At 35.9% G+C, this 24,090-nt stretch overlaps 2 protein-coding genes and 1 pseudogene across 4 annotated transcripts; all 3 read right to left on the bottom strand.

Annotated features, from left to right (window-relative positions):
• Positions 1–1,877: 1,877 nt before the first annotated feature.
• LOC106305637 lies at positions 1,878–8,280 on the bottom strand (annotated as a pseudogene).
• Positions 8,281–10,764: 2,484 nt separating this feature from the next.
• On the bottom strand, positions 10,765–12,390 carry LOC106303323 (disease resistance protein RML1A-like). Its single transcript, XM_013739624.1, has 2 exons — positions 11,912–12,390; positions 10,765–11,800 (listed from the first exon to the last, which is right to left on the bottom strand). Exons 1-2 carry the CDS (start codon positions 12,376–12,378, stop codon positions 10,765–10,767), a joined length of 1,503 nt encoding a protein of 500 aa, XP_013595078.1. The 5' UTR covers positions 12,379–12,390.
• Positions 12,391–17,153: 4,763 nt separating this feature from the next.
• On the bottom strand, positions 17,154–24,090 carry LOC106306758 (vacuolar protein sorting-associated protein 54, chloroplastic). Of its 3 annotated transcripts, none has more exons than XM_013743492.1 (19): positions 23,024–24,090; positions 22,868–22,930; positions 22,719–22,798; positions 22,143–22,263; positions 21,886–21,960; positions 21,562–21,718; positions 21,161–21,249; positions 20,611–20,867; positions 20,333–20,504; positions 20,165–20,248; positions 19,820–19,937; positions 19,564–19,756; positions 19,244–19,397; positions 18,946–19,027; positions 18,551–18,630; positions 18,197–18,358; positions 18,052–18,119; positions 17,816–17,896; positions 17,154–17,737 (listed from the first exon to the last, which is right to left on the bottom strand). In XM_013743492.1, exons 1-19 carry the CDS (start codon positions 23,852–23,854, stop codon positions 17,578–17,580), a joined length of 3,027 nt encoding a protein of 1,008 aa, XP_013598946.1. In that variant the 5' UTR covers positions 23,855–24,090; the 3' UTR covers positions 17,154–17,577. The 3 variants fall into 3 exon arrangements, 2 of the variants coding, with proteins under 2 accessions (XP_013598946.1, XP_013598945.1); XR_001263181.1 differs by having other exon boundaries at positions 17,157–17,338; positions 17,469–17,737; positions 19,564–19,937; positions 23,024–23,854; XM_013743491.1 differs by having other exon boundaries at positions 17,155–17,737; positions 19,564–19,937.

Here is a 24,090-nt window from a genome sequence, read left to right as displayed (position 1 = left end):
CATGAAATCAATTAGACATAGTTGAAAATAAACTAGTCGTAAAAGTAATTACTTAAAACTGTTTTGCCAGCCAAATCATATGAATAAACCATACAATATAATTCAAACAATAATACAGCGGTACCAAACACAATTAACTTGAAAGCTTGACTTGACTTGTCATTATGCGAGACGACTTGACTTCTTCACATTTTGTTTACAGGATTTATTTAATTTGGAAAATATTTTAAATCAAGATAAAATATTTATATGCAACTATATCAATTTCACACAATAGACTTAGCCTAGCTCGGTTTTCACCAGATGAATAGTCGACCAAATGAGAGAAATGTTAATGCATGGTTCAAAAATTCTAAGACTCAATAAACTCAATAACTCATAGTAGTAAATAACAAATGTTAATGATTAAGTAGTAGCGTTAAAACGGCACTCATAAATAAATTTGATCAACCTATTAATATCATTTTTTTCATCTGATCGATCATCTGACTTTTGATACATAAATTCCCCTTCTATGTTCTATCTAATTAATAAAGAACACTTGCTCATCCTTACTATTTTATGTTTCTTGCATTTCCTTTAAAAAGTCACCTTGGACTTTGTAGCAACACATCAACAACATTCCCGTATATAAATACATGAAACTCTCTTCATATTCTTCTTCATTCCCTCTTCTGATCTTCATATATTTCTCTTTCTCTCGGTTTAACGAAAAAACAGAGATTTTTAAGCGATGATCATTGTGTATTTCTCACTACCATTGTTCATATTCATGGTGTTTCTAGCCATCGCTGGTTGTGTAGGATGCTTCTACATGGGTCGACATCAAGGGATAACTAATGTTGGTGGACCAGCAATGCCAACGGCCTACCCGACCGCACCACAAGCCAATCAAGGTTACAATACTGGAGCTCAACCGTACCCTTCTAACTATGCTGTCTAGTCATTAACTGTGTTCCATTTGTGGTTAAATAATTTTCATAGACCCAAAATATCTTTATCTTTAAAGTATTTCCGAGTCATTCTTTTTCCTTTATGAAAGTCTGTATCTCACAACCACCTTATCAAAGTATGAATGATGGAATCATTCTACGAATCCACATTTGTTTACCGGATTATGCTAATGTGAATCACTGTTTTATAAGCTGTTTGTTAACGAATGATGTTTGTTTATAATTGATATGTTTTCTATTCATGTGAACAAGCTTAGATAACGAATTCACTACAATCAAAGGGAAACTATAATAAATTTGTAAATGTTTAAATGAAGCACAATCTTTAGAAATACCACTATTTTGTATGGCATTTAACCATAAGCTTCCTTTGAGAAGAGTCAATGCAATGGGTATGTTGTATTACATAATTACCTGTACAAATCAATTACAGTTACCGGTGTTTATCATTTCTTGTTAATCTTAACGGTGACTTAAATATCAGTCTACAAGTAAAAGAAAAAGGCACCGGCAGAGCCAACAAAAATTAGACTGTTGGGATTTTTATTGAGGTTGACATTTGCCGAGAACCTTAATTAGAGGTAGAAGTCTCAAAAATCAACATTTTTAATTAGTACATCTTACTAAAATGATTAACGTAAGCAAACAGTACTGCTTATAGTAAAATGGTGAGCATATAGTGTAGACAACTGAATGATCTTATTAGATGGAGAATACATCGTATATATACTACAATACAAGTAGGGTATTAGCTAAAGGAATATTCACACAATCTACTTTCTATATCTACAAAGCATCTTACTGATCTCAAGTATCTTCACTATTCGAAGCTTCAGTCTTGGGATCAAGAATCACCTAAAGCTACTAACTAGGAAGCAGAGAGCTCTTGCTCATGCCTTATATATAGCAAAACCATCACATGAGTTGGAAAACAAATTTCTTTTATTTGCCATGGACAAATCGTTGTGGTATGCTAACTCCGAGGAAACTAAGGGATTTGATCATACAGCAACTGAAACAACGATAGCTTATACAAGTCCAAAACATATAAATAAAAAGAAGAGAGGTTGATTGTTCATAGGGTGAGATGCGTTAAGATACCTTGCTAAAGCTTTCTCCTTCTCCATCATAGCAATTTTAAAAGCTTTCTTTAACTCCGAGGCAGCTGGTCCGTTCCATATGGAGTAATTAAACACTCACAAGGGGATTTCATCTCTTATTGTACCATTCCTTCTTCTTTCTTCAACCTGTGAATGGGACCGACCTTGCACGGGCACAAAAGCCTTACTCGATGTATACTCAACAATGTCTGTAACCCGTATTCCCTGAAATCCACGGTCATTCTCATCTGGAGCATATAGCAAACTCATTCCACACCTCATCACCTTAAAGCCTTCTAGTTTCCTTTCAGTTTCATCTTTAATGTAGAATTCAAATGAGGCACTAGTGGAATGGCATCTATTATTACTCTCTTCACTCCATTTGAAGACTGGGACATTACATGTGTTATAACTAATAAACACATGGTCAGCTTCAAGTTTGCGTGTCTCATGGGACGATGATCCACACGACTCGTTCCATCCCCCAAGACTGAAACTAAAGCTGGTAGACTGACCGTTTTGATTTTTGAAACTGCACTTGCATCTTACGGATAAACGGTTGGCATGCTGACCTTCATAATCCTTGAATGAGACAACTACACACAAGGAAGCTCCAATGAATTTACTGTTACACCAGTGTGGAAGAAGGTCGGTTTCAATCGAAGATCCCATTCTTTGATGGCAGAACCATGAGGGTATTTCACTTCCAGGAAAACAAATTGACACCAGAGGATCAAGAACTAGTCCCTGAAATGGTTTACAAAAGAAAACCATATAAGCATGAGTGAATTATATATCATGGTTATCACCCATTAAAACAGCAGGGTAAGATTGAAAATGAACCTTATGACTATGTTGAAGAGACGTCCTCACCAGTAGCTGACTCTTGAGTTGGGCCTGAGCTACAATAGCTTCCTGTTCAGCTTGACTCAGCTTGAAGCAATCCGTGAATATGAAAGTAGTGTGCATCCTCTCGGTTACTAGTGGAAGCGTCACTGGTTTTGCAACTTTTTCAAGAGAAACACACCCGTGAGCATCTACATACTGTAGATTAGATGGAAGCACCGGGAGAGAATTGAGCCTGCGGCAATGTTTCAAGTCAAGGACCAACAGACAATGAAGTTTCTCAATACTCTCAGGTAGAGTCTCAATGTCATTTCTGCTTAAGCATAGACACCGCAGTGAGTGTAAAGAACTAAAGCTGTCCGGCAATTTGTTGATATTGCAGTTCGTGAGATAAAGGTCCGACACACTAGAGCTGCCTGAGAAAGGCAACAATACCAACCCTGTGGAATCTTCGATGCTAGATCCACAGAAGGAGAACTTTTTGAGGTTTCTGAAGAAATTTGTTTCGGGGGTCTGTTTGATGGACGTTCCGTCCATAAGCAAAATCTCTAAGCAATCCATCTTCTCTTTGATGGATGGAAGACTCTGTAGCGCCGAACAGCCAGAGAGAATCAGTTCTTGAAGAGATTTCAGGTTGTAAAAATCGTTGGGAAGGTACCTCAGCCTCTTACAATTCTTGAGATTTAGCAATATAAGGCTGCCAAGACTTTGGATGTGTTCAACAACTTGTTCAATTGCTGAGCCTTCCAAATAAAGTGATTCGATGTTTTCTGATATAACATGAAACTCCTGAAGGTTTGAGCAGCCACTGAGAATCAGAGTCTTCAAAGATTTTAAGTTGATTCCCTCCGGGAGACTCTCAAGGCTTGTGCACTCTCGAAGGTTCAGGTAAATAAGTTTGTTCATCTGTTTGATTGATGAGCTCAACACAGCCAAACTCGTACAGCCTTCGAGGTCCAGTCTTTCAAGATTTTTGGCCTTGGACAAACCTGATAAACTCAGCAAGCTTTTTGACTGGCTCAGGTCGACCCATCTTAGATTTTCTGTATTCTGTGATATGGAGACAATGATTAAATAACCAATCAGTAGAAAACCAAAGAATAATGTTTTCAGATGAAGAAAAACTAGCTGAGCATGTACCTGTTCCTCTTTCCACAGTTCTTTAATGTAGCTATAACGCAGATTTAAGTAGACAAGTTCCTCCGGATTAAAGTCTGATGGAAGGTGATCGTAAGGATACCCCTGCCAGTGAAGATACACAAGCGCATCTGGAAAGTGCTCAAGCCCTTCACAGAACTGAAACTTATGGTCATTGTCACACCACCGAGAACAATGAGAATTGTGGAATTTCAGGAATTTGAGACTTGACATCCTCTTGAAAGCAGCAGGACTAAGCTTGATCGTCTCAACATTAGACATGTTTAAGAAGATGCCTCTAACACAGTCAGTGAGTGCCCTGGTAGCAAGAAAAAAATAATGATTCAGGAACATGTAAACTTTAGCAGAAACCAATACATGAACCAACCATATATATCAAATGTAGAGAAGTAATGGAAACATGTAGCTTACCGTGTTCCTCTCCAGGACCTGACGAATATCTTTGTGGTTCCACAACCTACTACGTTTGCCAATCATTTTGACGGATGATTCATATCCAATTTCTTTCCCATTGTATGCAATAGATCATGCATCTCAAGCCTATTATAAGAAATAGTTACAAAGCATTTATCTTCAAGCTCTCTCATCACAGCTGCAGCATTGACACGATCTGATTTGAGGATGCTCGAAACGAAATCTCTTTCTTCCGACCTGAAAAAACATGCTATGTCCAGAAATATGCTCTTCTGTTTATCATCTAGTTTTTCATAACTCTTTTCTAGCACTTTCTGAATCTCCTTGTCTGGCATTACCTTTAAGCTCTTCCATTTCTCCGACCAGTATGTTTTATCGTTCCCAAGTAGATCGGATCCTAATAACGTCAACGCTAACGGATGTCCTTTAGAATAGTCTACAAAACTGTATGATAAGTCCATAAACTCTTCCGGGGGGAAGAGGTTGCCAGGGAATGCTTTCAGGCAGAAAAGCTCCATAGCTTCCCTGTCATTTAATCTCGGGACTACATATGTTGCATCTGCTTGGTTCTGCAACAGCTTCTTGTCTCTGGTTATTATAACAATCCTTGTTCCTTGCCGGTACAATGATTTCTCTCCGATGAGAACATCTATCTGTTTTTTATCCGTCACATTATCAAGCACGATAAACAACTTCTTGTTCCGAAGATAGTTTTCCCAACTGTACGCTCTTTCATCCAAACTTGCTACATCCAATAGTTTACAGAGGAGGTTCTCCCGCAGATGACACAGCTGATACCATTCCAGTTCCTTGTCAATGTCAGCAACCAGTGTTTTGCCGATACCAGCCATGCCAAGAACTCCGATGGTACGGACACATCTATCATTATCAAACATCAATAGCTCCTCTAGTTCCTTTGAACGTGGTTCAATGCCAGGAAAGTCTTGGGTTTTACATGGAGACACACGATTCAGCATCCTCATAGTCTCCTTGGTGATTTCATCGAGAAACTTAGTCTCCGAACTGCCAATGGCGCAAAAGTTGGTAAAGTTTAAAGAAATTGAACACGCTGAAAGAGTAGTTGAAGACAAAATGTTCAACATATATTCTGGTCGCTAGACTGTAATAGGACTAGCTTTCACATATGTTTGGTTCGATGAAGATAACTAGCTTTAGGACACTTTATTGAAAGATTGCAATAAGACAATAAGATAGTTGAACATGTTCTTGAAGATGTATGGTCAAGACGGAGATGTAGCAGAGCTGAATGAACTACTATATGAGATGAATGAGTAGCCAGATGCACGTGTCAGAGAAGAAGCATTAAAAGAAGATTTAATGAAGTGTCAGATAAAATGAAGTCTTGAAGAAGAAGCAATCGACCGAAAGAAAAAAGGGAGATTGACTTATTCGTTGAAGGACAAAATATGGAAAGTTTCCATTAGATAGATCTTTAGGTCTAGGGTTCCCTCTGCAATATATAAAGAGGTTTTGGACGTGTGTTGCCGGTTAACACACAGAGAGAGCTTTTAGCAAGAGAGAGTTTTGTACGTCCGGAGAAGGAGATACAAAACATCTAGGGGTTAAGAGCTTAAGCTGTTCAGAGACTGTTATAGGTCTGTGAACGTGTGAGACTAGTCAACAAGTCAAAGTTTGTCTTGAGCTTGATTGAAAGATTGATTTTAGAAAGAACTTGTAGTTGCTTTTAAAAGGATTAATCTAGTCGAATTTCTTGGAAAGAATTATCCATATGTTACTGTGTGTTCTAGTTTGTGTAGCTCGTCTATTTTACATTAACAGTTCTGATCTTTGCTACAGGGAAACTATGGGTGCTATTGGTGTTATGACTTTCAAGGTTTTAGAAGGTTTGACAGCCCTCGCAGCCTTTTTTTTCTCCAATCAAGTTTTTTTAACATTAATCTCTCTAAAGTTCTCAAAGCCAATTATTCATTTCTCTCTCCATTTTTTTTTCTTGCTTTCCCTAAAGCATGGTAAACAAGGCTTTGAAAACAAAATATTATTTTTTATTTTAAAAAAATGATTTTCTTCTCTCATCATCATTATAATCTTTATACAAATCCATATTAAATATATTATGAAAAACTTTTTATGAATCAATCATCTACCTTTTTTACTTGTTATTTTAAGATCCATATTGCCTACCATTTTTCAAATTTTTATTATTAATATCTATAATTTTATTTTTAAAATAATTATTAACTTATATTTAAAATTTGATAAAATTTGTAACATAATGCATATATAAAGTGTCGTATAATTAAAAATAAAATTACTGAAATAACATAAATTTTATTTATAATAACAAATATTCATGTATAAAATAACAAATCTCATTTTATAGCTTTTACTACTAGTTAAAGTTTTTAAATCCAAAATCTCTACAGTTAAAAATCTAAAGTCACAGCCTAAATCAACCGTCTTTGTCAATAACTAGAATCTAAAAGGAAGAATAAGATTCTCAGCTATTGACAAAACCGGATTTGGACATAATCCAATGAATCATTAGATTTACTCCTTGAAATTTTTGGAGATTTTTCATATAGACAAAGCTTCTAAATTAATGAAGAAAAAAAGTTATTAAACTTTTTAAAAAATTGTTTTAAGCCTCCAAAATATGAGATTCGCCCTATCTATTCATGAGTAACCACAAGGTTTCCACAAAACATTGAGAATGAAGGAAGAACAAAGCTAACAAACTATTTCGGACTTTTTTATATGCTTCCACATTTTTTTTCAACTCTTTGATGATGTGTTGCTGTTAGCATGGCATTATTGATATCTCTCATTCTCTCTTTTCCTGTATCACATTCTGGCTCGATGTATAATATTTCAATTTTGGTTTTGAAAAATATTGGAATATGCCTTAAGGTGCATAAACCACGTCCTACTGATTTTGAGTCAAATTGAATTGGTTTACAAAAATTGCTAGATTAGACTATTAAACCGAACTACAAACCTAAGAACACATACTCTGAGTTTAAAGTCAAGGCTTTTCTGCTTTTGTTCTTTTGGTATTTCACGTTTCTTCTCCTCTTTTCTATTAAGTGTAAATACTCTGTGTTGTGTTTTGGTTTTAACTTCTAATCTATTTATGCTAATGTTTATGCATTACCATTTTTGTTTTCAACAAAGACATCGTTTTGTATAGGCATGGTTCAAGGGAATAGGTGAGACACCCATTGCCCCACCTAATCATGTGGCATTCAAAACCAAGATGCAATATTAACAACAGTTTTTTGCTATTTCAGGGTAAAAATGTGATCTCCAAATCCAAAGAGAGGAAAGTTTAGATTTGCTAGTACCTGGCCTCAGGATATACAAAGCCAATAATATTGGAAGCAGTTCTCAGAGATGCCTTCCATGCCCCGATCTTGTGCTCATCCCCTTTGAAGCACTCCTTAGGGGTCTGAAAAGGAGCTCCAAAACTCCCTTTCTGATTTTCCACATCAGATTTCTTCACTTTGTAGAAGATGGGTATAACACCATGACCCGACTTTTTGCTGCACTGCAGAATCTTCCAGAGTTCATCCAAGCACCAGGTTGAGTTGGCGTAGTTCTCCGAGAAGACAACAATCGACATCTTCGATTGCTCAATCCTGTCAAAGAGAACCAAGAGGTCCTGGCCTCGCCTGAGTTTCTCATCAAAGAAAGCATCGATACCTTTCCGGTGTAGGGACTGATCGACGTAAATGATCGGTGAAATTATGACGTGTGTCGGCGCCTCTGAAGCTCAAAAACACGTCGAATTGGCGCTTTGAGGAAGAAGAAGAAGAAGAAGGAAGACTCATTGCAGTATGACGACGATGATGCAGCTTAGTGAACAAGGGCTTTGAATGAAATGCAAGAGACTTTAAAGCGTTGAACAACGAATCATTCCACGAAGTTTCACTTCGTTGACTTTTTCAGCAAGCCTTAAAAAACAGTACAAAATCTATAAACAGAGACAATGACAAATTGACAAGTAGCAGTCGAAAAGGTTAAAGACTAAGACCAAGTAATATCTATATCGCAAAAACATGTTGGTCACTTCAACGGAATGCGTCTAACTTCAACTTGCCTTATATAATGAATTATTAAATTAAAAAACCAAGAGGGGATATTTCGTTATATAATGTGGAACCAACGCAATATCAAATAAAGTAGCAATCTGGTCAACTATACGAACGGATACAACATGGCTACACATCTGAGCAAAGTTAATATATTGAAAATTACATGGATTATATGAATTACATATATAACAATATCCATGAGTCATTATGTGCTATATTGCTAACATATTTCAACTGAAAATGTTGGATGTGAATTCAGTAACATTTGATAAAAAGTCAACCAATCATGATTTAAGAAACTGACCATAACATACATACAGAAGATCAAAAACCAAAAGAAAAAAAATACATATATCAAGTATTCAATGTTATATATTCAAGAATATGTCAAAATATCATTAAAAGTTGTCTGATTTCAAGTTTGACATCTTTAAGCTATCAAAAATATTAATCATGGGTTCTAGTAGCAGTGGTCATCCATCGTGGGATTAATTTTAGGCATAGAAAACCTTTGGAAACTCTACGGTTATCAAAAAAAAAAATTAATAGAATTAGCAACATAACAAGTGATTGGTGACTCATATAGTTAGTGTAGTTTTTAATCTATAATTTTGTCTAGATATGTTATGTTTCATTCGTGTAGTTGGCAGTCATTTTTTCTTTAGATATACGGGACGAGATTTACTTCAATATCGACAGAAGAGTAGTCGTAAATTAAATTGCACATCTGACGGATGCAGAAGAGTAAATGATCTAAGAGAAAATAACAGTCGATTCAGTAATTGGGAATTTCAAATATAGGAAATATTTGAAAGAAAGAAAACACACAAACAATGAAAAGAAATACACCGTTCACAATATAGCATGATAATGAGTCCTTGGTAGATCAGTAAGTCGGAAGCAGCATTTCCGCATTTCTTCAGGTAGACGCAATGAATGAATGCACCAGCGGTTGTATGACACCTTCAATTGATGGGTATCTATATATATAAAAGAGGGTTTCCTCCCTCCTAAGCTATCCACGTGGAAAGTCACTCACTGATAGGCCGACACGTGTTCGTCTTCTGTGAAACACGGCGCATCACTTGAGTTTATCGGTACTGAGTTTTATTTCTTTGGCTGGGCTTGAGTTTAATCTTGGGCTTATACTATGAACAATTGACAGGGATTTTTACTCTTTAATATTATTGAATGTGTTAATTATTTCTTAATACATAGTACATAAAAAAAACACACACATTACGATATGGACGTTATATTATCATCAAATAAATCTTTACCCTATGTACCTCATCATATGATAATTTATAAAGTAGCAATGAATCTATGAGTTCAGCAAATTTGCAATTACCTACGTCATAATTTTAATTATATAAACAGTCAAAATTAGTTTGTTGAATATTATATTCATATGATTTAAAAGTCTTTACAAATTTTTATTTTTAAACATACACCAAAAACTTTATGAAAGTAAATATCCATTCAGGTTCTCTACCACTTCAAATACCACCGACGCTAAAAAAATTTAATCAAGTGCACGAAAACTATAATATATTTAAAACTACAATAAATACATTAGTTAATGAAAAATCCTTTTAAAAAAATATTATGGATGCATACATAAATATTAAGAGAAATGTATAAAAAGAAATAAAAGTAACAATAACTTGAATAACAAAATGTATAAGACTGAGAATATTTATGATTTGTGGTCTAAGATATGTTCAACTTATTGTCCTAATCAAGGTGGAATAAACATTGAATAATATTTTAAAAAAAAATTATATATACATAGAAATATTTTTAGTGGTAGAGTATATTTATAATTTCCAATATTTGGCCAAGTAAAGAAAAAGGAAACATGCATGTATATAATCATGAAAAGAAAACTACTTTAAATAATTTAACCAAAATAACAACCACGTACAACTAAACCCGATGAACGTCTCAACCTCAAAAGAAAGATGGTATAAGAGTTTTTTTGCAAAAAAAGATGGTATAAGAGCAAAAATCCCAAGACATGACATATAGTTTTGTACTAACAGCTTACCAACCAATTTAATTTACATAGTTCATTCAACAGTAATCAAAGCAAGCAAATATCCTTAATCAAAGCAAATATTGGTAGCTTTATAGTCTATTTAGTATTCAAATACATTAACATGTACAATATTTAACTAATATGTATATTTTTATATGATACAAAATTATATTAAACATTCATTTTAACTGTTTAAATTGTTTGAGAACTAGTTGTCTACCCAATTGTTGCAGTAGAGCGTGCATCACTATCCGTCCATTGGTAGATATTTGCACGAGAGATTTATCGGCTAGGGTCTTCAACCCACTTCTGACATCCAAATTCTTGTTAGCGAGCATGGTTGTCACATAGTCAACGGCTTCATTGTTGAAAAAACATGCAATTTGAATGAATAACGATTGATCTTTCCTCATTAATCTGTCATATCCCATTCTTAATACGTTCTCAATCTTTTTATCAAGACTAGCTTTCATCCAACATAACTGAAGCTCCCACTCGTGCTTGCTCTTCAGGCGCAAAGATGAACCCACAACAGAAAGGCCTAATGGAAGATTACCACACAGATTTGCTGCTCTACTTGCAAGCTCTTCAAAACCATCTATTGCAAAACTTTGTCTGAAAGCACTTAGACATAAGATTTCAATAGCTTCTTTTTCCGATGGAAAATCCACATAGTATATATCGCTAATCCCATGTGCCCTCAAGATGTATTTATCTTCTGTGGTAACGATGATCCGACTTCCGTAACCAAACCAAGAAACGTCTTTAGCCAATGCCTCTAATTCCGCTAGATCATATACACCATCAAGAATGATAAACACTTTTTGATCTAGTAGCCATTCTTTTATTGCACCTAAATGACGTACCCTCAAATCCTTTTGGTTCAAAATCTTGGAAAGAAGTTGGTTCTGCAAACGCAACTTCAAATCATAGCCATCAACGCCATCATTCTTATTATCTCCCTCGAGGTTCCCCATAAAGCATTTAAATGGAAATCTGGTAGAGAATTTGTTGAACAAAGCTCTAGCAATGGTAGTCTTACCAATTCCCGCAGGACCCCAAATTCCAATCATCTTCACGTCACTGCACTCTAAGGATAACAAACTCTCCAGTTTTTCCAAGTGAGTTTTAAGTCCCACCATCCCATCGAAACCCCTTGATAGTGTATTTGAAACATATGTGGCAATGTTTTGGATCATAGCTGATTCGTTGTCCCTAACAAAAAGCAAACAACAAACATCACGTTGCTGGGTCTAAATGACGGGGGAAAAAAAGTCTACCACTAAAGCATTGTGTAAGAAAAAAGATACAAGCACTAACTCATACCAAATCCGAGAATCTACTCCCGCGATACTTGCAATATAAGTCAAAGCTTTGCTCCATCTCTGCTTCACTTCCTCAGGTTGACCTTCGCAAGTTTTCATGAACGCGCTTCCAAAAGATCCACTTTGTTTCCGTACATCGGATGGATCAATGTTGTAATAAATCGGCATCACCATCTGCCTCGAAACTTCGCTGAACTTCAAGATTTCAACAAGTTCATCTAAACACCAGCTGGAAGAAGGGTAATTATTCGAGAGCACGACTATCGAGACTTGGGAATCTCTAATCGCTCGTACGACCTCAGGTCCGATCGTATGGCCTCTCTCGATCCCATGATCATTGAACATCGTGATCCCTTTGCTTGCAAAGCATGAGCGTAAATGACTGAAAAATGATCTACCAACATCTGGGGCGCAAAAGCTCGGGTAAACATGGTATGTTTTGATTTGAGTCGGAGAGGAAGAATCCATGGGAGGGAGAAACTAAAAGAGAGTTGAAGAAGATAATGGATTTACAAAAATAATTATCACTAAGCTCAAATTTATAACTTGTTTTCTTATTTACCACTTGCAAGATTTATAAATGTTTATTTATAATGTTTATTTTTTTGCCTGCAACCCAGTTGCACACTTATCTTGTCCATTGACTTGGTTCTTTTATTTTACTTTTGTGGCGCCAATTTGATTTCATTCTTTGAAGTCCAGAAAATGGGCTACATTATAAAACTTTTGGAAGTCAAAGATTCAAAAAAAAAAAAAAAATTCACTAACAAGCCCAACAAAAATGATATGAAATCAAAGCTGGTTAACACGTATCAGATCACATGTATTGCCTTAATCAGCTACCTCAGACACTTTGGGGGTTACTAGCAAATGAGTTCTCATCAATTCCTCATATTTTGATATTTCATTGTTATTAGTTCATTAGGCTTGGTTGCGGGAATCGACGGTGACGAAGCGGGCCGATGATATCACTCAAATTGTCCTAAGTAGTAAATTACTCTCTCAAATAAGAGGTTCGGATGTAGTACTTAGGGATCGATTCCACAGAGACTTTAGGATTACACAATAGATTATGGTCTTGAAATAAATCTAGATTAATTGGTTTATAAGTTTTAAAGCAGTAAATGCATTGGTGAGCAAGTTTATTGCTCGATTGATTTATTTTGAGGTTGTTAACAGTTGGGAGAATAGCTAGATTCAAGTATCTTCTCAGGTATGACAAGTAAAACTTAAATTGGGTTTTTAGGGGTTTATTGATATTAATTGTTCTTGAATTCAAACTAAGATATGATCAATCTTATTATCTAATCTGGATCTCGGATTTCAACTCTCGTATGTTAATCACGAGAAAGTGTCGATCGATGATTCGTTACGAATATCGATCGATACACCTTTCAAAAAGCTTTATGGATAGGTTTGATTTATATTCTCTAACTCACTAGATCAACTCTCGTCTGTATCTAGTCAGTTTGATCATACTAGTTTATTTTCAGGTATTGAGTTAAGCAATGGCTTGATCTCAATTAATCCTAAGATCTAAGTTTCAAAGGTGACCAATCCTAAACTTAGCTTTAAGCACAACTAGATGAAGAACTATATTTTTAAACACCCTAACAATTGTCTGTGTCAGTAATACATTTATCAACGTATTGAGAAACCTAAATCTAACAATAAGGACTACTCAGACATATTCATGAAACACATAGTTATGATGGTCTGAATAATACTTAAATAAAATAAACAATAAAAGTAAGCAACAAAATAAGTGAAAGCAAGGGAGTTCAAGATCTTCTCTGTTTTGCAGTATTGATCTATCACTCCAATCCTAAGCTCTCTCCTTTCAATGGTGGCCTCTTGCTTCCTCCAAATTAGGTCTAAAAGGTCTCTAGGCAAGTCTGCCTCTAAAATGATACAAAACCCTAATAAATAGCCTAACATGCGGCCACGGACTTAAGATGTAATTATTGAAACTTTTGTGAAACTTGAAATCTTCTAATTTGTCACTAACTCTCGGGTGGCTTCGCCGTCAATCGATGAGAAGAGCTCAACATCGATCGATATTTGCTGGTAACCGTCGGTCGATATTTCTTGGTGACCGTCGACCATCTCCTATTTCCAGCAAAGCTCAAAAGATCTCCAAATAGCTCCAAATAAAACACTTATAAACCATAGCTAATAGGTAAAATTCATGGTCTATCAATTAACAATATTAGTAAAATCCCTTGTTATTGGTTTGAGATTTCTAAAATCTCTTGTTATTCAAATTTTTTAGTAATTATTGATTCTCTAATTCTAACTATTTGTAATGTTATTGAGAGATAAATTCTCTCTTTTTTTACTCATAAAACATAACTTCAAAATAATGTGTATCCATGACATTTATAAAATCTATGTGATTGAAAGTGCAGAAAACAAAATAAATCATTCTAGCCAAATGTTTTATGCACATTCAACCCAAATTATATGTCCAAAATTGTAATTTATTACATTTTATATAGTTACCTTTTTGAATGTATAGTTATATATTATTGTTTATCATTAAATAAAATAAAAATACGCAAAAATTATATAGTTCACGAATTATAGGTTTTTGAATTCACACATTTTATATAAAAGAAAAGAATTCAAAACTTTTTTAAGACCGGAGCATATAGCAAACTCATTCCACACCTCATATGGGCCAAGTCCGTAAATCTCTCCTCCTCTTCTCCAAATGACTGTGCATTGACGTAGTTGTGAATGTGTAAAATACTTAACCAAAAGAGATCATTTCATTTAAGCACTACACTAACCGTAAAACTCTTAATCAAAAGAGATCATCACAACGAGTTCATCGCTGTAACTTTGATCACAACTTCATCGATTAAGCTCACACGGTATTTAGTCGCATCTCCATACACCATGGGTTTGCGTGAACAAATGGAATCGCCATCGCCGTCTTCTCACAGAGACAGAGAGTGAGAGATTTGAATTTTTGAGAATCTGAAAAATGACTGTAAAACTCAGAGAGAAGAAAGATAGGGTTACTAGAACGGAGAAATGGTGGGCCTCATCCCCACAACAAACTAATTCGCGTTTTTTATTTCATTTTTGTTTTTGCCGTCTTTCTCTGAAGATATTTTTGTGACAAGTTGCAATCTTTTATTCGTATTACCAACCCATGTTGAAAACTGTAATTATATATCATTTTTAGAATTACAAATGTTATAAATAGTTACTATTCATATTGCAACGTGTCACAAAAACATCTTTGGACAGAGACCGCCAAAAACAAAAAGGAAATAAAGAGCGTGAATTAGTATGTTTCTCAGATTATAATTCTAAATTTTTAGAATTGTAAGTTTGTATGTTTCTCAGATTATAAGCATTTTAGCATTCCTTATAAGCTTTTTGTTAATAAAGATAACAAGTAACTTTAGACTAAATCTCAAAATTTTAAATAAAGAGGAAGCCAATCTAGTTTTCATTGTGCTTTAATTGTGCATTCGATTTCTCTTGTCTGCCTCTAATATTATTCTTTCATGTTCTTTAAACATTTTTCTTCACATCTTCATTTATAGAATTAGGATACATAAATTTTATGACTTCAATATGTAAGAAAAAATATTAAAATCTACTTTAAAATATTTATGGCCTTTTGAATTTTAGGATCGGCTTTGTTTTTTGATATTCCCTCGTAATCCAGCCAAGTTCCGAAAACAATAGTTAATAACTAGACCCCAAAACTCAGTTGTAAGCTGTGAATTTCATTAGCCAAAAATTTAAATTAGTTTGGAAAAACCACGAAGCTTACATAGAGAATTCAATTAGACATAGTTGAAAATAAACTATCCTAATAGTATTAAAATAAAACTCTTTTACCAGCCTATACATATGAATTAGTCATGCAATAGTCCTAACATTAGTTTAAAAAAAAAATCCTAACAAATAATACAACCGTACCAAACTCAATAAACTTTAAACCTTGACTTGGCTTGTTATTATATGAGACATTTGATATCTTCACATTTTGGAATATAATATCATAAATTATTCTAGATAGTTTTAAAATGGGTCACCTTTTAAAAATCAAGATACTATTATATATCTAACTATATCAATTTCATACAATAGACTTAAATCCCAGTTAGGTTTTTCACCAGATAAATAGCCAACCAAATGAACAAATGTTAATGCTTTAAAAATCCTAAAATTCTCATGAACTCATATACAACAGATGTTAATGATTAAGTCATAACAATAAAACGATATTTCAAAGAATTTAGATCAATCCTTAATGTATGTGATCATCTGACTTTTGATACACATATTCTATTACTCCGGATTCTTATTAACAAGGAACACTTGCCTATCATTACTATTTTATGTTTCTGAAATTCTTATTAACAAAGAACAAATGTTAATGCCTATTGCTCTTGGATTCTTACTATTTTATGTTTTTGACATTTTCACTTGTGAACATGGTGTCCGATTCAACAGCGAATTCAATTCCAAGCTTGAATGCGTCGATAAAGCTTCCACGACAAAATCGAACAGATAAGAAATAGTCACAAGTGACTTTGAGAGAAAATCCTCACCAACGAAAAAAACCGAAGTAGTCTCGATTGCACCTTCAGGCTCCGTACGGACCGCTCCACAAGGTAACAAACCGGTGAGTAAACTGCAACTGAAGCTCGGAAAAGAATCCGAGAAATTTTCTCCAACCCAAATTGACTTTATTTCCTTGAATTTTATTGTGTTGTGGTTTAACTTACATTTTGATGACAGCGTTCGTTTGTATCAATTTATATGCGGCCATTTTTTGTCTTTGTCAATTAAAACTAAAATTTATGACACTGAACCAATTTGAACAAACCAAAATTCACTAGAATTGTCTGTTTTTTTATTTGAAATGAAATGACTACAATGTTAGTTAGTCACTTATATACCAAACGGAACCTCACAGGATAAAAAAAAAACCATCAAACTAAACTAAACTAAAAATTCAAACTTTCTGTAATCTGGTACCATGCTACCTCAGGATGCTGACCACTATTTCACAAGAAATTCGACGTTTTAGTTCTTTAATTGGTATAACGTCACGATTTGAACACTTGACCTTCCTACACCCTACACTATTGAAAAATGACAGTAACCTTTCAGGTGTTAAGACGCTGTCTAAATCGGAACAACATAAACAAATGCTGCTTGAATAGAATTTTTTTTTTAGAATGAATGTATTGGATATAATAAAGCACACGAAAATTTTGTCCCACTTAAATATATGCACGTCTAAAATCTAATTACCCTCAAAAAAATTTGTTCAATCACTGGTACCTCTTACAACTCGGGTTAGAATAAGATAATAAAAAAAGCAACATCTAGGAAAACGAGAAACGTACATACCATAGTTTGATATAATTTTCATGAGGCCATGACTGTAACACACCTGCAATTTGAAGGGCCAAACTCAGTAACTGAATGTAACACACGTTACAGATCCATAAATTGCATTTGTAAGTGCCTTTGGTTGCAGAATGATTCATTGGTAGTGAGAGAAGAAGGAAGAAACTTGTCACCTATAAGCTAAATCTACAGGACGAGTAATCCACCCTCATACTCAAACTCTGATTCTTTTTACTTAGGAAGTGAGAAGAAACAATTTTGCTGTACAATGACACGACTTCATTACTCAGCTTGGCCGCCACCTTCTTCTTCTTCTTCTTCTCTAAAGTGTTGTGCAAAGAATTCATCTAGTTGCCCCCAATTTGGGATGCCTGGCTGATTGGTATTGTCGGATGGTAACGATCGGATGCATTTGAGGATGAGCTCAACATGAAGCTTCAACCTGATTAAAAACAAGAGCGTTTATTACAGAGGCTAAGTTGGTTTCTTTTTTAAGAACAAAAGAAAGAAATAAAGTTACCTTTTCTTTGCCTCTGGAGAGCTTATCTCCAAGTTGGCCAGCGTTTGAGAAGTTTGTGTGTGAATTATCAAAATCACCTGCCTACAATAATCATGAAAACGAATTAAGGAGCAAGGTAAAAAGAAGTGAGTTTAGAACCTGTAAGATTACTTCCTGGCTATATAGCATTTATAAGAAAGAAATTTTTTTTGGGCATGCCTGAATGTATATACTATGACAGTTGCATGAATTCTCACCTGAAGATTGCTTGGACATCCGCTTCATGCAGTGTCTCGGACAAGACACGATGAAGGTAACCAACTTCCTGTATAATTAAATGCAAATTAGACAAAATAACACTACTATTATCTTTATAAGATTAGTGAATGAGAATAAAATCACCCTCGTGAGTGGCCACGCAAACTCTTTAGTTTGTTTGTTGGTGTCTGGCGGTCTGTTCCAGCCTTCAACAACTTTCGGCAAACCATGAAGATGCGCCAATAGCCTTTCTCTCATTATCTGAACTAGTTTTGTGTATATTTCATCTCGATGAACCCTATAATCCTGAGAATTGGCCAGATGCCGAAGTTAATGGAGACCGCCATTTTAAAACTTATATACTAGAAACCTATAGATAACCAACTAGTTTGAACTTTTTTCCAAACTACTTCCTTATCAGGTGTGCAACGACCTCCAAAACTTTACAACATGTAAGAGTAAAGAGACAGAAGGCAGAATGCAGAGAGAGAAACGTACCTGAGCAACTTTGTCAATATCTACTGACAATAGTGGCTTTCTAGCCTCAGGAACTTTTGAAAACATAATTCTTCTGGATTCTACGACCACAAAAAGAAAAAAGAGACTGTTATGCATGAATAATGAGTTAGGGATGATTCAAACAAAAATCATTGGGAAGCTGAAAAGCGGAGAGACTAAGCTGACATCTTAGAAAAACATAATTTGGACATGTAAAAACAGCCAACAACCACCGTAAGAAACCTCATATTTTGGAAGGTGAATAAGGAAATGCTTGGATGACACCAAGTAAAACATTTTACAGAGGAGAATCAAATGATATGAATATATAATCTTAGCGAGCATATTATGACTGCAACAGTTAGAGAAAAAGAAGAAGATAAAATATCACATACCAGGAATAATAGTGTAAGTGAAGTCGATTACTTGACTTGCAAGCGCCAAGTGTTTTGCCTTAATGGACTTCAAACCAGACACCTACAGCACGTACGTATGGCCAAAAGGTCAAAAGTAATGAAGATTACATCTGTTTTGTGTAAATAGAAACTAAAATTCTTTTATGTTAAGAAGGTTCAATTGCAGAAGACAAGTGAGGTGATACATCTGATTAAAATATAGATCACAGTAAGAAAACTTAATAAAGCTACTCAGCAATGAAGCTACTATTCTCCTCCATTTAAAGCATATTTTTACCTGCATAGCACCAGCACCCAAAACAAGTTGGCATGTCCTAGTGTTGAAAAATCTCAACACTTCAACAACACGAAGAACAATTTCCGAGGACAAAGCTGGCAAAGAATTGTTCATATCAATGTATTCTGACAACATCTTGAGCAATATTAACCCGCTGCAGACACAAAAGGAAATGCATCAGCTTAACTAACATTTCAAGCCTGGACAGGAACTAAATATTAAGCAATCTAAACCTATCAAACGCTAGAAATAGTTAATAATGCATAACAAGAAGATTAACCGACTAGACAAAGGTTAAAATGCATAACATGAACACTAACCAGTTTACCATGTGGTAACCAACTCCTTGATAGAAAAGGTTAGATTTTCCGTGCGCCTTCTGATTACTTTGATTATTCGTAACAGAAGATACACTAGCCTTGACTGTAGATTTCACTTGCGCGTTACTAACTGCAGCACCTTCACTAGATTCCGATTTTTCATTTCGTGATTCAGTACTTTGATCTTCAGTACCTGAAGTGAGAGACCCATTGAGAGGAAGCGGGTTTCTGTGTGTTTTAATATCAGCATCATCACCTTTCCCAGAAATCAACTCCTGGGATGCAAAAAGTGAACTGATTATGGATTGGAATTCTTCGGGAACATCTATCTCATCCCATGTTTCTTGATCAAGGACGGCTTTTAGTTTTGTCATCTACAGTAAAGCAAAATACAAATTAGAGTAACGACCAGAACTCTTGATATTGAAAGAAGTTGGATGGTAAAATAATTACGGAATATGCATCTATGGGATGAAGTCAACATAGCTCAACACTACTCGGTTATAAAATGTACTTTTCACAAATTTTGTCAGCCATGAAACTAAAAAAAATTACATGTCCTTTCTGTGAAATCTATAACCATTTATATACAGAGACTAACCCGAGCTTCATGCTGGGAATCTACAAAGGCTTTGGCTTGTGATTGCAGCGTCCCACGTATACTAGATCCCAACCGTCCGCCAATCTGTGAATTTCCAAACAAATGTCACGCAAGAATAACCAATGCAATTTCTCATCTCTTTTATGAGGAGAAGTTTTGAACAAATACCTTCTCCGTAACTGTTATAAATTCTTGGGTGAGATCATAAATGCTCATGAACTCCTGCAATTTCAATTTTGGATGAAGAAGAGCACGGACTCCTAGTAGCTTTGCCCATCTAGCATGAGTAACCTCACAGGCCGCAAAGACAGCTTCTGTGTTTTCTCTCAAGACATCGGCCCTATATGTAGAAGAAAAAACCTAAATATTGTTCCAAGCATAACAAAGCTTGTGTTACAGGCAACTGCGACAATTTGGAACATATAAACATAAATAAAATAGAAAACCTGAAGTTTCTTGACATGTTCATCAAGTTTGTTGCGTCGCTTGATTTTCTCTGCAATGAAGGGGTCTTTGAGGTAAGACTACCCAATGGAGAAGACACTAATTGTCCGCTTTGGAAACCTGATTCCTGGGCTGATTCGGCCGCTACAGCACCAACAGCAATTGCAGCTGCAACGGAATCAGCTGCATAATGTCCATCGATATTGCAGAGGATCCATTCAATCGCTTTTTTCACTTCCGAAGCCCGGACAAGATGTGCCTGCATTCACTAAATGAAATGAAATCATATTACATCTTATGGTAATAGAGAAACAGGACAGGTAAATATAGAAGGTGAACTAATATTGTGAAGTATGAACTACTAAATCTTCACGAAACCGCAATACCAAAGAAAATTTATATGAAGCGAAAGGTCCCAAACCTCAATATAGTAGATGTATCAAAACCAAACTAAAACTGCTGCCAAAGGTTTAACGTAAGTGGACATATATGTCGTACTTCCTATAATGTTGTTATCGTAATTAAAAGTCCTATAACTGATGCATATATTACCTGAACAATCCTAAATATAGCAGTTAAGAGATTAACAAACGCCTCCGATGACAGGGTCCTCAACTTGCTTGCGAGAGATAAGCCACCACCTGTAGTAGCACTAGAAATAAGCATGGATTCTAGAGAGACAAATTACCACTGAAGTAGAATACATTATCATAAGAGAGGATAATTGTAGTCCTAAAAATAACTTTTCGGCCAACATTCATTAAGTAGACTAATTTCTTCCACTGATGTTTCAGCCAGGTCTCAAATCAAATTAGAGAACAAAAAGAAAACAAGCATGTGAATAATTGGTATTTCACATTTTCACGTGCTAAACTTATCTTCAACTATGATTTCATGCAAAAACTAATTCACATGACAATCTAACTACATAGCAATAACAGATATAATTTTACCATCAACATCTACTGAGCGCTCCCCATGTGAAAAGTCAGACTCCAGCGATCTTGCAACAAGAATTGGAAGCAGCTCAGCAACTGCGTTCTTGATTGCATTTTTCATTTCAGATGTTAGTGCCTCACGATACATCCTCAAAATTGAGGGGAACTTTGCCTACGAAATACAGTCCAAAGGAAAACAAATAAGAAACTACAAATTAATGAGCACTACAAATTAACAATAGTGACCAGAGACAGCTCTCACTAAGAAATTAAAACAGCAAAGCATTGTCAACCTTAATGGTAACATGAGTTGAAAAATAATTAGGACCGACCACTTACCGTTCTTAGCAATCCAATTACTAGAGGAAGAAGCCGATCACATAAAGTAGACGTATCTTCTTCTTCTAGCTTAACCTGCAAGGTGGAAGATAAGAGTCCTGCTGAATATTTTTACCGTTCTTTTTCTGATTAATCTAAAGCTTCTGACAATTTCAGATCTTCTATTCATTTTTTACACCCACAATTAAGCTCGGAATAGTACAAAAAGAAGCGCCCAAAATCATTAAAAACATGCATTTGTATCGGATGAGACTTACTTCATCACCGGTCTCCCCATTAGATGAAATGGATCCCCGTTTTTTTGCTGACGATAAAATCAGTACATCTATTTCCCCAGTATTGTGTATTGAGATACGCATAAATTCTGCTGTGAGAATACTACAACGAAAAAATCAACAATCCATCACACACTAGACCAAAAAAAAAGAGAGTAATGGAGAAACAGGACTAGTAAACATAGAAGGTGAACTACTATGTTTACACGAAACATCAATACGAAAGAACTGAAACTCCCTATGCTAAACATTTAATTGACACAAATTTCTAGTTTCCAAAAGGTTTAACAGCAAAACTAAAACACAATCACTAGATCAAATTTTCACCTCTTTCCTAAAAAATGAACCCAGAATTAGTTGGTTGCTTTGGTAAGGTACTTGGCACATTTAACAAGAAATGCGACTGGGTTGCAACGTGTTTCCCATTCCATCCACGAACATAACAAACATTTTATCGGCGTTAAAACAAAAGCTCGAAAAGCTTCTCCCAAAAGAGCATTACAAGCAGACTGAATATAACACATTTTCGTCATTATCATAACCCGAAAAGAGACGCACCTGTTTATAGAATCAATGGAAATAGTAACATGATCACGAAGATGACGGAAGCAATGTAGACCAGTCAGCTCATCTCCAGCCTAAAAAAGGAAACAACTTTAGCTTCTTAAGAAAAAGCACCCTAAAACATCAATCACAAAGAAACTCACCAACAAGTTCTGGAGATCGTCAGTTATATCCAAAGCCCCAGCACAATCTGCAGACGCAACAAACTGGAACAATAAAGAATCAAACTTCCACCCCACAAAAAGCATCTTAACTCGAACACTACTCTAACCAAAACCAATCATAAAAAAAAAAATTACCAATTTGAGTGCAGTGAGAGCTTGGTTAACATACAAAATAACCCTCAATTTACGCTGCAGCTCCAACATATTAACCCTAGTCGAGCTCAGCTCCTGAATCCGCCTCGCCGAATCCACCAAACTCCTATCGATCACCCGAATCGTCTCTTTCAAGTCACGGATCCTCCTACAGCCCTCGACGATCTTCACATTCAAATCCTCCAGCTGTCCCTGCGCCTCGAAGAACGAATCAGACCTCACCGAGATCTCCTTCACGAGATGCATCTCAACGACGTCGAGATACTGCGATAACTTCTCCTGAAGCGCTAGATTCTCGTTCAAGCTCGAGAAGGGGCACGCGGAGCGGAATGTAGCCCCGTCCTCTAACGCGAAATCCTCCTTGAAGTAGAGCGAAGGGACCTCGCGGAGGCAGGAAGCTAAACCGGACACGTGGCGCTCCTGATCGAGCTCGGAGCTCTCTTCTTCTTTTGTGTGGTTTATGATATCTTCGAATCTGTTGTGGGAGTCGGAGATCGAGGAGATGTAGGTGTTGAAGTCGGATCTGGTTAGGTCCGAGCCGGGGAGCTTTGCGGAGGCGACGGGGGAGAACTCGGAGGGGGATACGGAGGTTGAGGAGGATGACCACCAGCCGACCCAGGAGGCGTCGGTGCCGTAGACGCCGGATTTGCCTACGTGCGGGTTGTTGAGGATCGAGGAGAGGCTTTGGCTGCTTGCGTCCGAGATCGATTTGGTTAAGGATGAATGTGATGAAGAGGAAGAGTGGCCGAGATCTAAGCTGGATCGGTTGCTGTTTCCGATGGACCTTCCGGTTAAGGAAGGGTGCGAATCCATGAGGTTTCACGAGATCAAAATCATGAAACGAAACTGAATTTGAATTTTGGAAATGGATTAGAGATTTTGGAAGAGAGTGGATCGAATTGGATTTGGTGTTCACTTGTGAAGAAAATGGTGAGAGTTTGGATCTGGAGAGAAGGCAAGAACGAAAGAAAGGGAGAGTTGCGGAGGACTGAGGAAGAAGCCCTCTGGGTCGGGACTTCGTTGTGCTGCGAAGATTCAATGCACGGTAG

Source organism: Brassica oleracea, chromosome C7 (assembly GCF_000695525.1).
Source record: "Brassica oleracea var. oleracea cultivar TO1000 chromosome C7, BOL, whole genome shotgun sequence".
NCBI lineage: Eukaryota > Viridiplantae > Streptophyta > Magnoliopsida > Brassicales > Brassicaceae > Brassica > Brassica oleracea.
The sequence above is the reverse complement of the archived record's forward strand: the minus strand, read 5'-3'. Positions and strand labels throughout refer to the sequence as shown.